Below are 11,982 nucleotides of genomic sequence, written 5' to 3'. Positions count from 1 at the left end.
ATGTTTCGACTTTTCTTATTTAATAACAAGTTTATTTTTACCCTCTGAAAAATGAGTACGAATTTATTATCAAATTGGAATGTTGATCCCAAACTCACTTATAGGAAAGTAGTGGGCGTAAATGGGCCTCTTGTCATTTTAGACAACATTGATTACTTGAAATATGCAGAGATTGTGAACTTGACCTTGGCCGACGGGTCTCTAAAACAAGGACAAGTTTTAGAAGTCCAAGGGAAAAGGGCAGTGGTACAAGTTTTTGAAGGGACGGCGGGAATAGACGTGAAAAAGACTCATGTCACTTTTACAGGGCAAACTCTTAAGATGCCAGTGAGTGAAGACATGCTAGGGAGAGTTTTCAATGGCAGTGGCACGCCCATAGACGGAGGCTGCCCCATTTTGCCAAGTGATTATTTGGACATCCAAGGCCAGCCTTTGAATCCCACAAATCGAATTTATCCCGAAGAAATGATTCAAACAGGAATTTCTTCTATTGATGTCATGAATTCCATCGCCAGAGGCCAGAAGATCCCGATTTTTAGTGGGTCGGGACTTCCTCATAACGAAGTTGCTGCACAAATTTGTAAACAAGCTGGACTAGTCAAAAAGAAAGACGTCAAAGACATGAGTGACGACAATTTCGCGATTGTGTTTGCTGCTATGGGCGTGAACATGGAAACTGCTAAATTTTTCAAGAACAGTTTTGAAGAAACAGGAAGTTCTGAAAGGACGACTTTATTTTTGAATCTCGCCAATGATCCGACGATAGAGCGAATTATAACACCAAGATTAGCTCTCACTGCTGCTGAATATTTAGCCTACGAAGCAGAGAAACACGTCTTGGTAATTATGACAGACATGAGTTCATACGCCGATTCATTGAGAGAAGTAAGCGCAGCCAGAGAAGAAGTACCAGGAAGAAGAGGATATCCTGGATACATGTACACAGATTTAAGTACAATTTACGAGAGAGCGGGGCGTATAGAAGGAAGAAATGGGTCAATAACACAAATACCAATATTGACAATGCCAAATGACGACATAACTCACCCAATCCCCGATCTCACTGGGTACATCACAGAAGGCCAAATTTATATCGACAGGCAATTACATAACAGGCAAATTTATCCGCCAATAAATGTACTGCCTTCATTGTCAAGATTAATGAAAAGTGCCATAGGAGAAAATATGACCAGAAAAGATCATTCTGATGTTTCAAATCAACTGTACGCAAAATACGCCATAGGAAAAGATGCACAGAGCATGAAAACTGTAGTGGGTGAAGAGTCTCTCTCTTATGAAGACAAATTGTCAATTGAATTTAAAGAAGCATTTGATAAAAAATTTGTGTCTCAAGGATACGACGAATGCAGAACAATTGACCAATCACTGGATTTGGCTTGGGATTTGTTGAAAATTTTCCCAAGAGAAATGTTAAATAGAATACCGTCAAATATTCTAGATGAATTTCATTCTATTCCACCTGCTAAAATCGAAATAAATGAAGAGTAAAAAATTATAAGTCTATGTCTTTTTTTTTATTTTATAAATGAAACATACCACATCTTATTTCTACATTTTATTCTTGTAAATTACCCCCTTAAAATGTCGGACTCCCGAAAACGCAAAGCTCCTGATCAACTGTCACCATATTCACAAAACACGGACGAAACAAATATACCAAGCCAAGAAACACAGCCACAACCAGCTACGCGACAAAGAAGAAGAGCCAAAGCCAATCTGGGCAAAGCCAAAGGAGTTATATCTGACCCAGAAGCCCTTAAGAAAGCTCTTCCTTCATTTTCAATCTTATCTCAATCTGAGCCAAGTGCCCAAATAAATATGGACGAAGATAAAATTAGTGGCCTAAACAGATGCTTTTTAAACGCAATAACAAAAATAATAAATAAACAATCTAATAAAGATCTTAGAGACATTTTCAAACAATACGAATTGTATCTAGGAAAAATAGAAAAAAAATAAAATGTATGGAAAAATAAATAACCAATTATAATTAAAAAAAAATTTCATAGGATTTTGTTTTTTTATAAATTAATTTTTTTAAAAAAAATTTTTATTAATGAAAATATGTCTTATTATTTTAGATGGTTGGGGACACAACAATAAAAAAATACCTAAGGATCCGATACAAAACTCAAAATGTCATAATATGAGAAAATTATCTAAAAAATATGCGAGTTATTTGATACACGCAAGTGGCAAATATGTCGGACTGCCCGAAGGTAACATGGGGAATTCTGAAGTAGGACATTTAACCTTAGGATCAGGAAGAATAGTCAAACAAAATATCATTTTAATAGATGAAGGATTTGCAACATTAGATATAAAAAATAAACTAAAAAATTTACTGCTACTTAAATTACAGAAACTTCATTTAATTGGTCTCGTTAGTGATGGTGGAATTCATTCGCATATAAGCCACTTGATTGGGTTTTTAAAATTATTACATTCAGAATTTGATGAAATTTGTGTTCATTGTATTTCTGACGGGCGAGATACCGCGCCACAAGTATTTTTGAAATTTTATGACGAAATAAATGAAAAATGTTCAGATATAAAAAATTTTACAATATCGTCTGTAAGTGGGCGATTTTACGCAATGGATCGCGATAATAATAATGATAGAATTGATAAATATTATAAAACAGTAACTTCCGGTAATATTTCAACTAATATAAAAGATTATATAAAAAATCAATATGAAAATGGAAAGAATGATGAAAATATAGAGCCTGCATTACTTGACAAGGAAAGTAAAATACAAAAAGATGAACCAATATTATTTTTTAATTTCCGAGCTGACAGAATGCGCCAAATTTCTACAAAATTTAAAAACGAAGGTTATAAAATTTTTACATTGACAGAATATGAAAAAAATTTAACTGACAATGTAATTTACAAACAAGAACCAGTTAAAAACACGTTGGCTGATGTTTTAGAAGCCAATGAAGTTGAACAAGTGCACATTGCGGAGACTGAAAAATATGCTCATGTAACTTATTTCTTTAATGGAAATGTTGAAAAAATTCATAAAAATGAGATCAGAAAAATTATTTCATCTAAAAAAGTAGATTCTTTTGCATCGACGCCAGAAATGTCTTCGAAGGAAATAGCCGACGAAGTGATATCAAATATAAAACTAAACAAGCAGTTTATAGTAGCGAATTTTGCAGCACCTGACATGGTAGGTCATACAGGAGATTATGAAGCTACACTAAAAGCAGTCGATTTCATTGATGATCAAATTGGTTCAATTTATGAAAATTGTAAAGAACAGAATTACGTGTTGATCATTACAGCAGATCATGGGAATGCAGAGGTCATGTACGACGAAATTAAAAATGTAATCAATAAAAGGCATACAAATAATAAAGTACCACTGATTATTACTGTACCAAAGAATGTTGATATAACGGGAGAAGAATTAGATTGGGGATATGAAGATTCAGAATATTCACTTGCTGATGTAGCTCCTACAATTTTGCATTTGATGCGAATTGAAGCTCCTGAAGATTTTACAGGCACGAAAATAAAATTGTGCAACGAACTATTAAAACGATAAAATAAAAATTTATTATCAAAAAATTATATTGGTAAAAATGTGTAAAAAAATATAAAGGGAAATTTTTTTTTCAGTAACATATATTAAAAAGATTTTTGTCAATTATACTTTAGTTGATAATAATTGTGCAAATAAATGTACAAGAAAACAATGATTTCCGTCATTTTTAAATTGTATAAAGAAATATTATAAAAAAAAAACTTAAAAATTTAGCAAAGAGAAAAATAAAAAAGATTTTCGTGAAGTTTTTATTAATAATGTTGTATGGCAAAAAGTAAACAAATTTATCACATTGTTTTATTAAAGACACACATACATCCAATAATAAATGCTTCTAGGTGATAAATTCCTTTAGTACCCAATTTTAGTCTTTCCTCATAGATTAGAGCCAAATCTACTATTTTACCGACAATTATTTCTGATTCCTTTGATATAAATCTTTTATATAATTCCATTAGTATCAATTTCGCCGGTATACAAGAATTTATTAAAATAAAAAGTTTTTTACGAACTTCTATCATTGTTTCACTTCTCTGTGAACGACGAATTGAGGCGACAATCTCGTCAAGTAAAACTTCCCATTCGACTTTTATACGAGAGACATCAATTTTCTGCCTTTTAGATGTATCATCATTTTTTTTAAATTGTAATAGTTCGAGCAGACAAACAGCTTTTCTCATGTTACCACATGCAGATTTAATTATTTCTTTTGTCTCGTCGTCATTTAAAACAAATTCTTCAGTTTCAGAAATTATTTTTAAGTGTTCCTTTATCTCGTTGTCTTCATATCCTTTAACTCTGACGAATACGCATCGACTTCGTATTGGTTCAATAATTTTAGAAATTTGCGAGCATATTAAAATGATTCTAAAACATTCCGAATAAACTTCTATTGTTCTACGAAGCGCAGCTTGGGCCTCTTGCGTCAGATCTTCTGCAGATGTTATAATGACAACTTTAATAGATGGAATTTTTTTATTTGTAAAAAATGACATTACAGGTCGACTCTGCGCCATTTCTTTTATTATTGATTGAATAATTATTTTATCTTGGAAATTGTAATCTGCTGGTGATATTTCAATGTATTCATTAGACTCTAAAAAATTTACATCTATCGTTTTACTACCAAAAGAAACTTGAGTATTTCTCAAATTTGGCTGCGATATTGTCCCAAACAAATGATGAATAAAATTTAGTGCTATTGTCTTCTTTCCCGATCCCTGTTGTCCATGTATAATCAAATGCGGCATAGAGTTTAAGTCATATTTTTCTAATATATTTTTAATATCGTTATGACCGACCATTAAATTAAACTCACGCGGTTTGTATTTCTCTAACCAAAGCATTTTGGGCTCAAATTATTTTACCCATGAAATTTCAAGAAGAATTAGAAAACCGTTTACTTGGCAGTAAATTTAGATTATTAAATGACAAATTATATAAAAATAAGAAAGTTAGTGAAAACGAGATGAAAGAGTATTTTAAATATTATGAGTATCAAATAAAAAAATGGCCATGTAATCCACTAGATTTAATTATTAAAAAAATAACGGAAAAAAATAAAGATTTTTTTATAGCCGATTTGGGATGTGGATCTGGAAAAATTCGAAAAAATTTTAAAAATGTTTTTTCTTTTGACTCGTTTCCAGTTGATTCTGAAATTACTAAAGCTGATATTTCTAAAGTTCCTTTAGAAGATAAAAAAGTTGATGTAGTAGTTTGTTGTTTAAGTTTAATGATGGATTACATTTCTAAAGTATTATTAGAAGTGTCAAGAATTTTAAAAATTGATGGAATTTTTTATTTAGCAGAAGTAAAAAGTCGAATTAGTAGTGTCAATTTTTTGTGTAAGCAGTTGGAGTCTTTTGGGTTTAAAGTTTTGAGTTGTGACACATCAAATTCACATTTTGTCTTAATTGAGCTTAAAAAAGTAGAAGATTTTAGTAAGAAGAAGATTCCTAAGATTTTATTAAAGCCATGTAGCTACAAAAAAAGATAATTTTCAAAAATAATAAATCTATAAGATTTTATTATTATTTTTACACTAATATTGAATGTATGATTTTTTTTTACATGTTTAAATGGAATTATATTTTGACATTTAAAATTTTTTTTTTTGTTTATTTTTTTTTACCCCTATGAACATTTTTAATTCTTACGATAAAATTATTGAAAATATCCAGCAAATTCCTCTTGACGTGTATCTTTTCGTCAGAAGAAACAGACGACTTCATTTAAAAGTAAAAAAATTAACAACAAAATACAATAAAATTCTTAAAATGATTTATAAAGGAAATGTAATAAATAATAAAGAATTTGCTACTCTAAATAAAAAGATCCAAAAACATAGAATGAAGTTAATAGACTCGTCTATAACTCTACAAAATATTATTCAGAATATTTTTGATAAATCTGGCGATATTTTGACTGAAGCCAATGAATTTGTGCCTCTTCCAGAAATAAGTATAGACAATATTAATAGGATAGTTAAAGCAGGAAAAATAAAAGAAAAAGGAAAGAATTATTGTATCTGTAGACAGAAGGCATATGATAATATGATAGCATGTGATGACACAAGGTGTAAGACGAAATGGTTTCATTTTGAATGTGCTGGAATTACACTTCCTCCTAAAAATACGTGGGTGTGTTTTGACTGTAAAAAACTTAAAGAGCGAGAAAAATGAAAAATCTAAAATAATTTGAATTTATGATTTAAGCAATTCTAGTAAATTTTTGCATGTTAAAAAAGCAAATCAAAAATTTTGTAAATATAAATTTTTGCAAAGTTTTTTAGTAAATTTTTTATTATACGACATGTTTCTTTTGTTTTTTAAACACACAAAATAAAATAGCTCAGTAACAAAAAGATTATTAATTTTAAGTAAACTTGTTCATCCCATCTGGCTCTTGTCAATCTTCTATTTGTTCTATAATTAAAGAAGTTTCTATACAAAATATTATTTATAATTGTGTAATCTTCATTCTCAAATATATTATAGCCTTCATACCTATAAGAGTAGTCATTATTCCTAAATATGTCATAAGGCTGATTGGTAAATTCCCATTCTCTTACTCTAAATCTCGGCGTGTAAATTTTATTGAGACTGTCGTCATATTCTTGTCTTTTCTTCGGATTGCTTAGTACGACATAAGCCTTATGAATTATCCTTGAGACAGAATTTGACTCTTTAATTTTAGTCTTATCGGGGTGATATTTACTTATTAACTTCGTAAACGAATCTCTGATTTCTTTCGCCGTGGCGTCTTTCTTGACATTTAAGACTTCGTAATATTTGTTTTCGTCTTTTTTTAAAAATTCGCAGAGTTCTTTGTAAAGCTCGAGTTTTTTCTTGGCATATTTTAATTCTTGCGCGGATTTCTCGGTCTGAGTTTTGTGGTGGTATTTCTTGTAAGCATTGTAATATTCTAAGTAGTTGGCAGCAGAGAGTTGCTTATCTCCTTCTTCTTTATAATTCATAAGGGGAAGAGACGGAGCAAAATATATTTAAAACCAAATGTAGCAAATTAAATGAACGAAACAAAGGAGACTAAGTAAAACAAAGGAGAAAAAATTAATTTAAAAACTAATAAATAAAATTAGAACAATTTAAAAACTAATAAATAAATTAAGAACAATTTTAAAACTAATATATAAAATTAGAACAATTTAAAAACTAATAAATAAATTAAGAACAATTATAAAACTAATATAAAATAACGAACATGGGCCTCGTAAAAAATAAACAAAAATCTTAAAATTTTTAAAACGAGAGTCTGAGAATTTTAAAACTAGAGTTTGAAAATGTTCAAATTTATAAAACAAAGAAATATTAAATTTGCAAATCACTTTTCATTTTTAATTTTATTTACCACTCTTATTTTAGCGCTAAATTTTTCTGAAACTTCGTGTAAAATTTGAGAATAAAATAAAAAAATTATAAGCCCTTTATTTTTATTAAATGGACGTAAAAGAAAACATTGGTGAACAAAATATGTCGGCTTCAACTGTGTATGTAGGAGATTTATCTCCTAAAACATTGGAATCAGATCTATTTAGAATATTCTCTACTATTGGAGAGGTATCAAAAATTAGACTCAAAAAACGAACTGAGCCACTTTCGTCATTTGCATTTGTAACTTTCAGTAACCAAGAAGATGCTGAAAGGGCTATTAAAGAATATAACAACTTCAGACTTAATAAAAAAGCAATAAGAGTGTTACCATGTATTGACGAAAAATCTAAAAAAGAGGAAGCAAATTTGATAGTAAAAAATTTACCATCAACTTTTACTAATGAAAATCTTTTCGATACTTTTTCAGTTTTCGGGTCGATTATCAGTGCGAAGATCGCGACTTACGCTGATGGAAAACCAAAAAATTATGGATTTGTCCAATTCGATAAAAAAAAGTCTGCGAAATTGGCTATAAAACATTGTGATGGTGGAAAATTGGATGATAAAGTTATACAAGTAGAAGTATTTGATAAAGAAAAAAGAAAAAGACAAGAAGACTTGGCTTCCAAAGAAGAAGCAGTAAAACCAGAGCCCAAATTCACAAATTGCTTTATAAAAAATTTTCCGGAAAAATTAGAGAAATCAGAATTGGAGACAATTTTGAGTAAATATGGAAATATTACGTCATTATGTTTCCCATTTAAAAATGGTACCACTGTTTCTAAAGGATTTGCATTCGCTAATTTTGAAAATCACGAATCTGCTTTGGCCGCCATTGAAGATTTGCACGGTAAACAAGTTTTTGAACCGGAAGAAGGTCCAAATGCCGCGAAATACGAGCCATTTTACATTCAGAAAGCACAAAAAAAGGAAGAAAGGGAAGAACATTTAAAAAAGTCATTTGAACAACAAACTTTGGAAGGTCAACATATAAAAAGAAATTTATATATCACCAATATTCCCAATTTTATTGAGAAAGATGACATCTTCGAAATATTTAGCGAATTTGGTACAATAATTTCACTTTCTATTGGCGTGGACGCGATTAACGAGCAGAAAAAATACGCCTATGTTTGTTACGAAACCTCTGACGAAGCTTTCTTGGCCATTGAAAAAGGCAACGAGTTTTTTATTGACAACAATAAACTAAACGTGACTTATTTTAAAAATAAAACTGAAAGATCTAAAGAGAAAATGATGTCATCAGTAAGTATGAATTCTACTGTTCCCTATATTTACAGTTCTCCGCTTAAAATGAGCAGTAACACGTCTTTTAATTATGACATGTTTTCTAATATTTCGTCTAAAGAAAATATTAATGACAAACTTTTTGACTTGGTCTTGAGATCGGCGAATACTTTCAGGCATCAATGGGAACAATTAGGCGTGAATACGAGAGAAGAATTCGCGAAAAAAATAACTAATATTTTATCTAAAAAATCTAATGAAGAAATTCTAGAGATGCAAACTTATAGTAGAATTTTATCAGAAAAGATAAGTTCATCTATCGAAGAAAATAAAAAGAAAAATTAAAAAAAAATTTATTAAAAAAATCTAAAATTTTTACATATATAAAATAATCTTTACTTTTTTAGTAGGAAAAACAATGCGACTAGCATTTTAAAGAACATTTTTACAATATAGACATGTTAAAAAAATCTGTCCGTTTATTTATTAACAAGTATTTACAAACAAATTTGTGATAAAGTGTTTCGGAAATTTAAATAATTTCTAAAAAAATTTTTTATTCCCAAATGAATAATAGGACAAATCTAAGCGAAGAAGAAATAAAACAAAAAGAGCAAAGAAACAATTTCGAATCTTATAATATAGAAAATGAATACGATTTGATCTCCGAAGGACTAGCAAAAATAAAAAAACAAAATAATACTTTTTATAATCCAGCACAGAAAACCAATAGAGATATTTCCATCCTTGTAATAGAAGAATATTTTAAAAATAAAAAAAAATTAGACGATAACAAAAAAAATATAAAAATTCTTGACGCTATGTCAGCTACAGGACTTAGAGGTTTAAGATACTTAAAAGAAATACCAAATTCCCAAATATTTTTTAATGATATAAATGACAACGCTATAGAAACAATAAACAATAATTTACAATTTAATGGCATCCCGCCAAATGAAATAAATTTTTTCGATAAAAATTTTCAAAATATCAGAGAAGAAGCTAAAAATACAAATATAATAAAATCTGATTGTAATGTACTGATGTGTACACTACAAAACTATTTTGATGTCATTGACATTGACCCATTTGGTAGTTGTTCTGAATTTATGGAAAATGCTTTTAGAGCTATAAAACACAATGGTCTTATTTGTTTTACAAGTACAGATAAAGGAGTTTTAATTACTAACGAGAGTAAATGTATCGTAAAGTACGAAACAATCATTTTAAAAAGATTTTCACAGAATGAAATGGCATTGCGGGGACTTTTATCTTGTGTATCTCGTCATGCTGCTAAATTTGGAATTAGTATTGAACCATTGATTTCTTTAAGTCTTGATTTTTATTTACGTGTGTTTGTAAGAATAAGAAAAAGATCAGAAAAGCGTGTAGTATGCGACAATGGACTTTTTTATTTGTGTCCATGTGGAAATTCAAAAAGCGTAGATAGAAAACAACACAAAAATATTTTCAATTTAAATTTTAAATTTTTTAATGATAATAATTCTGGCTTAATAACCGATTTAAAAGATCTAATGACTAATATTATAGTTTCAGATGATAATAATTGTGATGTTTGTTGCAAGAAAATGAAGATTTGTGGTCCATTTTGGAATAAACAATTACATTCAGAAGATTTTGTAAAAAATCTTCTGAATAAAATAAATATGGACGATAAAAGACTTATTGGAATTTTTAATTTTTTAGATCAAGAGATCCAAAGCATGTGGTACTACGAGATAGGAGCAATTTGTAAGAATTTAAAAACTAATTGTATAAAAATTAAATCTATGCTGACAGCCCTCAAGAATCTTGGGTTCGATGTTTCACTTACACATTGCGACATAAGCGCATTTAAAACCAATGCGCCGTTGAAGATTATTAGACAAATTGTACGGATCGGGAATTTAGAAAGCGAGTCTGAAATATTTAGTAAGAATGAATTTGTGGAAAATTTAATGAGTCGTGAATATTTTAAAGGGCTAATTGCCTCTGGGCTTGGGCCTTTACCACTACCCGAATAAATTTTTAAAAATTTTAAATTTTAGAAAATCGTAGTATTTGTTAAAAAATTTAATTTTTAAACATGTTAAAATTTTTTTATAAACTAAGAGTAAGTTTCCTAATTATGTTAAGTTCTTTTTTTATACCCTCATGTTGTTTTCCATGGAAACTTTGAAATCTTACGCTCAGTCTGTTGGTATCTCAAATATTGACGACGATGCTCTGAGAATCTTGTCTCAGGATTTAGAATATCGAATCAAAGAGATTTGTCAAGAAGGCAGTAAATTCATGTTAGCCAGTAAAAGAACTAAATTGAGTATTGATGACATTAATTATGGACTTATAAGTAGGAATGTAGACCCACTTTTCGGATATGATCCACAAGACAATCTTGTCTTTAAAGGCCTTCCGTCTGGTATTTTCTATGTCCCGGACGAAGAAATTGATCTCGAAGAATTTTTGGAGCGGCCTTTGCCTAAAATCCCGCTAAATACTTCAATCCAGTCACATTGGCTTGCGATAGAAGGAGTTCAACCACAGACTGCGCAAAATCCAATAATAATACAAAAAACAGATCAAAAGAAGGATACGCTTCTTACATACCAAGAAGAAGCAGAGCTTAAATCTCATAATAAGCACATGTTGACTAAAGAATTGAGCATGTATTTTGAGAAAATTATCCAGACAATGGAAACAGACGAAGATATCGCGATAGAATGTCTTAAAAATGAAAGTGGAATTCAACAACTTGTTCCTTATTTTATTCATCATTTTAATCAACAAATAGTTCAAAATCTAAAAAATTCTGATAAATTGATTGTCGTCGTGATGATGTACAATAGTATTTTAAAGAATCATTTTATTTTTATTGACCCGTATCTTCACCAGATACTTCCGTCGCTGCTTACATGCGTAGTCGGGAAGTCCGTGGATGATAAAGTAAGATTAATAGCATCAGATGTTATCAAATATGTGTACGACAATTTCGCCGCTAAGTACAAAACTTTGGGGCCTAGGATTGTCAATACCCTCGCCAGGACATGGATGGACAAAGAAAAAGACGAGTCTGTACAACTTGCTGCCGTAAAATGTCTTGGACTATTATCTAGTGAAGTTATAAATAATGTAATTAGACCCAAAGCAGAAGTATATAGGAAAGAACAAGGGAATGTCTCAGTATTAAAAGAATTAGAAAGGTTACTAAAATAAAAAAAATTTAATTAAAAATTTTTATACTTTTTTTTCAATGTAAAAACT

At 29.8% G+C, this 11,982-nt stretch overlaps 10 protein-coding genes across 10 annotated transcripts; 8 read left to right on the top strand and 2 right to left on the bottom strand.

The window, feature by feature from the left end:
* Positions 1–51: 51 nt before the first annotated feature.
* On the top strand, positions 52–1,509 carry VNE69_07185 (V-type proton atpase subunit B (VATB); the record flags this gene model as incomplete). The annotated part of the gene is made up of 1 exon (XM_065474192.1): positions 52–1,509. One exon carries the CDS (start codon positions 52–54, stop codon positions 1,507–1,509), a length of 1,458 nt encoding a protein of 485 aa, XP_065330264.1.
* A 93-nt stretch (positions 1,510–1,602) lies between these two features.
* VNE69_07184 (uncharacterized protein) lies at positions 1,603–1,980 on the top strand (the record flags this gene model as incomplete). Its single annotated transcript, XM_065474191.1, has 1 exon — positions 1,603–1,980. One exon carries the CDS (start codon positions 1,603–1,605, stop codon positions 1,978–1,980), a length of 378 nt encoding a protein of 125 aa, XP_065330263.1.
* Positions 1,981–2,077: 97 nt separating this feature from the next.
* VNE69_07183 (2,3-bisphosphoglycerate-independent phosphoglycerate mutase) lies at positions 2,078–3,580 on the top strand (the record flags this gene model as incomplete). The annotated part of the gene is made up of 1 exon (XM_065474190.1): positions 2,078–3,580. The coding sequence occupies one exon, from the start codon at positions 2,078–2,080 to the stop codon at positions 3,578–3,580; it is 1,503 nt and encodes a 500-aa protein (XP_065330262.1).
* A 287-nt stretch (positions 3,581–3,867) lies between these two features.
* VNE69_07182 (replication factor C subunit 5 (RFC5)) lies at positions 3,868–4,926 on the bottom strand (the record flags this gene model as incomplete). The annotated part of the gene is made up of 1 exon (XM_065474189.1): positions 3,868–4,926. One exon carries the CDS (start codon positions 4,924–4,926, stop codon positions 3,868–3,870), a length of 1,059 nt encoding a protein of 352 aa, XP_065330261.1.
* A 23-nt stretch (positions 4,927–4,949) lies between these two features.
* Positions 4,950–5,579, top strand: VNE69_07181 (ribosomal RNA-processing protein 8 (RRP8); the record flags this gene model as incomplete). The annotated part of the gene is made up of 1 exon (XM_065474188.1): positions 4,950–5,579. One exon carries the CDS (start codon positions 4,950–4,952, stop codon positions 5,577–5,579), a length of 630 nt encoding a protein of 209 aa, XP_065330260.1.
* Positions 5,580–5,718: 139 nt separating this feature from the next.
* VNE69_07180 (chromatin modification-related protein YNG2) lies at positions 5,719–6,264 on the top strand (the record flags this gene model as incomplete). The annotated part of the gene is made up of 1 exon (XM_065474187.1): positions 5,719–6,264. The coding sequence occupies one exon, from the start codon at positions 5,719–5,721 to the stop codon at positions 6,262–6,264; it is 546 nt and encodes a 181-aa protein (XP_065330259.1).
* Positions 6,265–6,410: 146 nt separating this feature from the next.
* VNE69_07179 (DnaJ-like protein) lies at positions 6,411–7,058 on the bottom strand (the record flags this gene model as incomplete). Its single annotated transcript, XM_065474186.1, has 1 exon — positions 6,411–7,058. One exon carries the CDS (start codon positions 7,056–7,058, stop codon positions 6,411–6,413), a length of 648 nt encoding a protein of 215 aa, XP_065330258.1.
* Positions 7,059–7,539: 481 nt separating this feature from the next.
* Positions 7,540–9,066, top strand: VNE69_07178 (cytoplasmic and nuclear polyadenylate-binding protein; the record flags this gene model as incomplete). The annotated part of the gene is made up of 1 exon (XM_065474185.1): positions 7,540–9,066. The coding sequence occupies one exon, from the start codon at positions 7,540–7,542 to the stop codon at positions 9,064–9,066; it is 1,527 nt and encodes a 508-aa protein (XP_065330257.1).
* Positions 9,067–9,287: 221 nt separating this feature from the next.
* On the top strand, positions 9,288–10,745 carry VNE69_07177 (tRNA (guanine(26)-N(2))-dimethyltransferase; the record flags this gene model as incomplete). The annotated part of the gene is made up of 1 exon (XM_065474184.1): positions 9,288–10,745. The coding sequence occupies one exon, from the start codon at positions 9,288–9,290 to the stop codon at positions 10,743–10,745; it is 1,458 nt and encodes a 485-aa protein (XP_065330256.1).
* Positions 10,746–10,875: 130 nt separating this feature from the next.
* Positions 10,876–11,934, top strand: VNE69_07176 (transcription initiation factor TFIID subunit 6 (TAF6); the record flags this gene model as incomplete). The annotated part of the gene is made up of 1 exon (XM_065474183.1): positions 10,876–11,934. The coding sequence occupies one exon, from the start codon at positions 10,876–10,878 to the stop codon at positions 11,932–11,934; it is 1,059 nt and encodes a 352-aa protein (XP_065330255.1).
* Between the last annotated feature and the right edge of the window lie 48 nt (positions 11,935–11,982).

This window comes from Vairimorpha necatrix, chromosome 7, assembly GCF_036630325.1.
Source record: "Vairimorpha necatrix chromosome 7, complete sequence".
Taxonomy (NCBI): domain Eukaryota; kingdom Fungi; phylum Microsporidia; family Nosematidae; genus Vairimorpha; species Vairimorpha necatrix.
The sequence above is the reverse complement of the archived record's forward strand: the minus strand, read 5'-3'. Positions and strand labels throughout refer to the sequence as shown.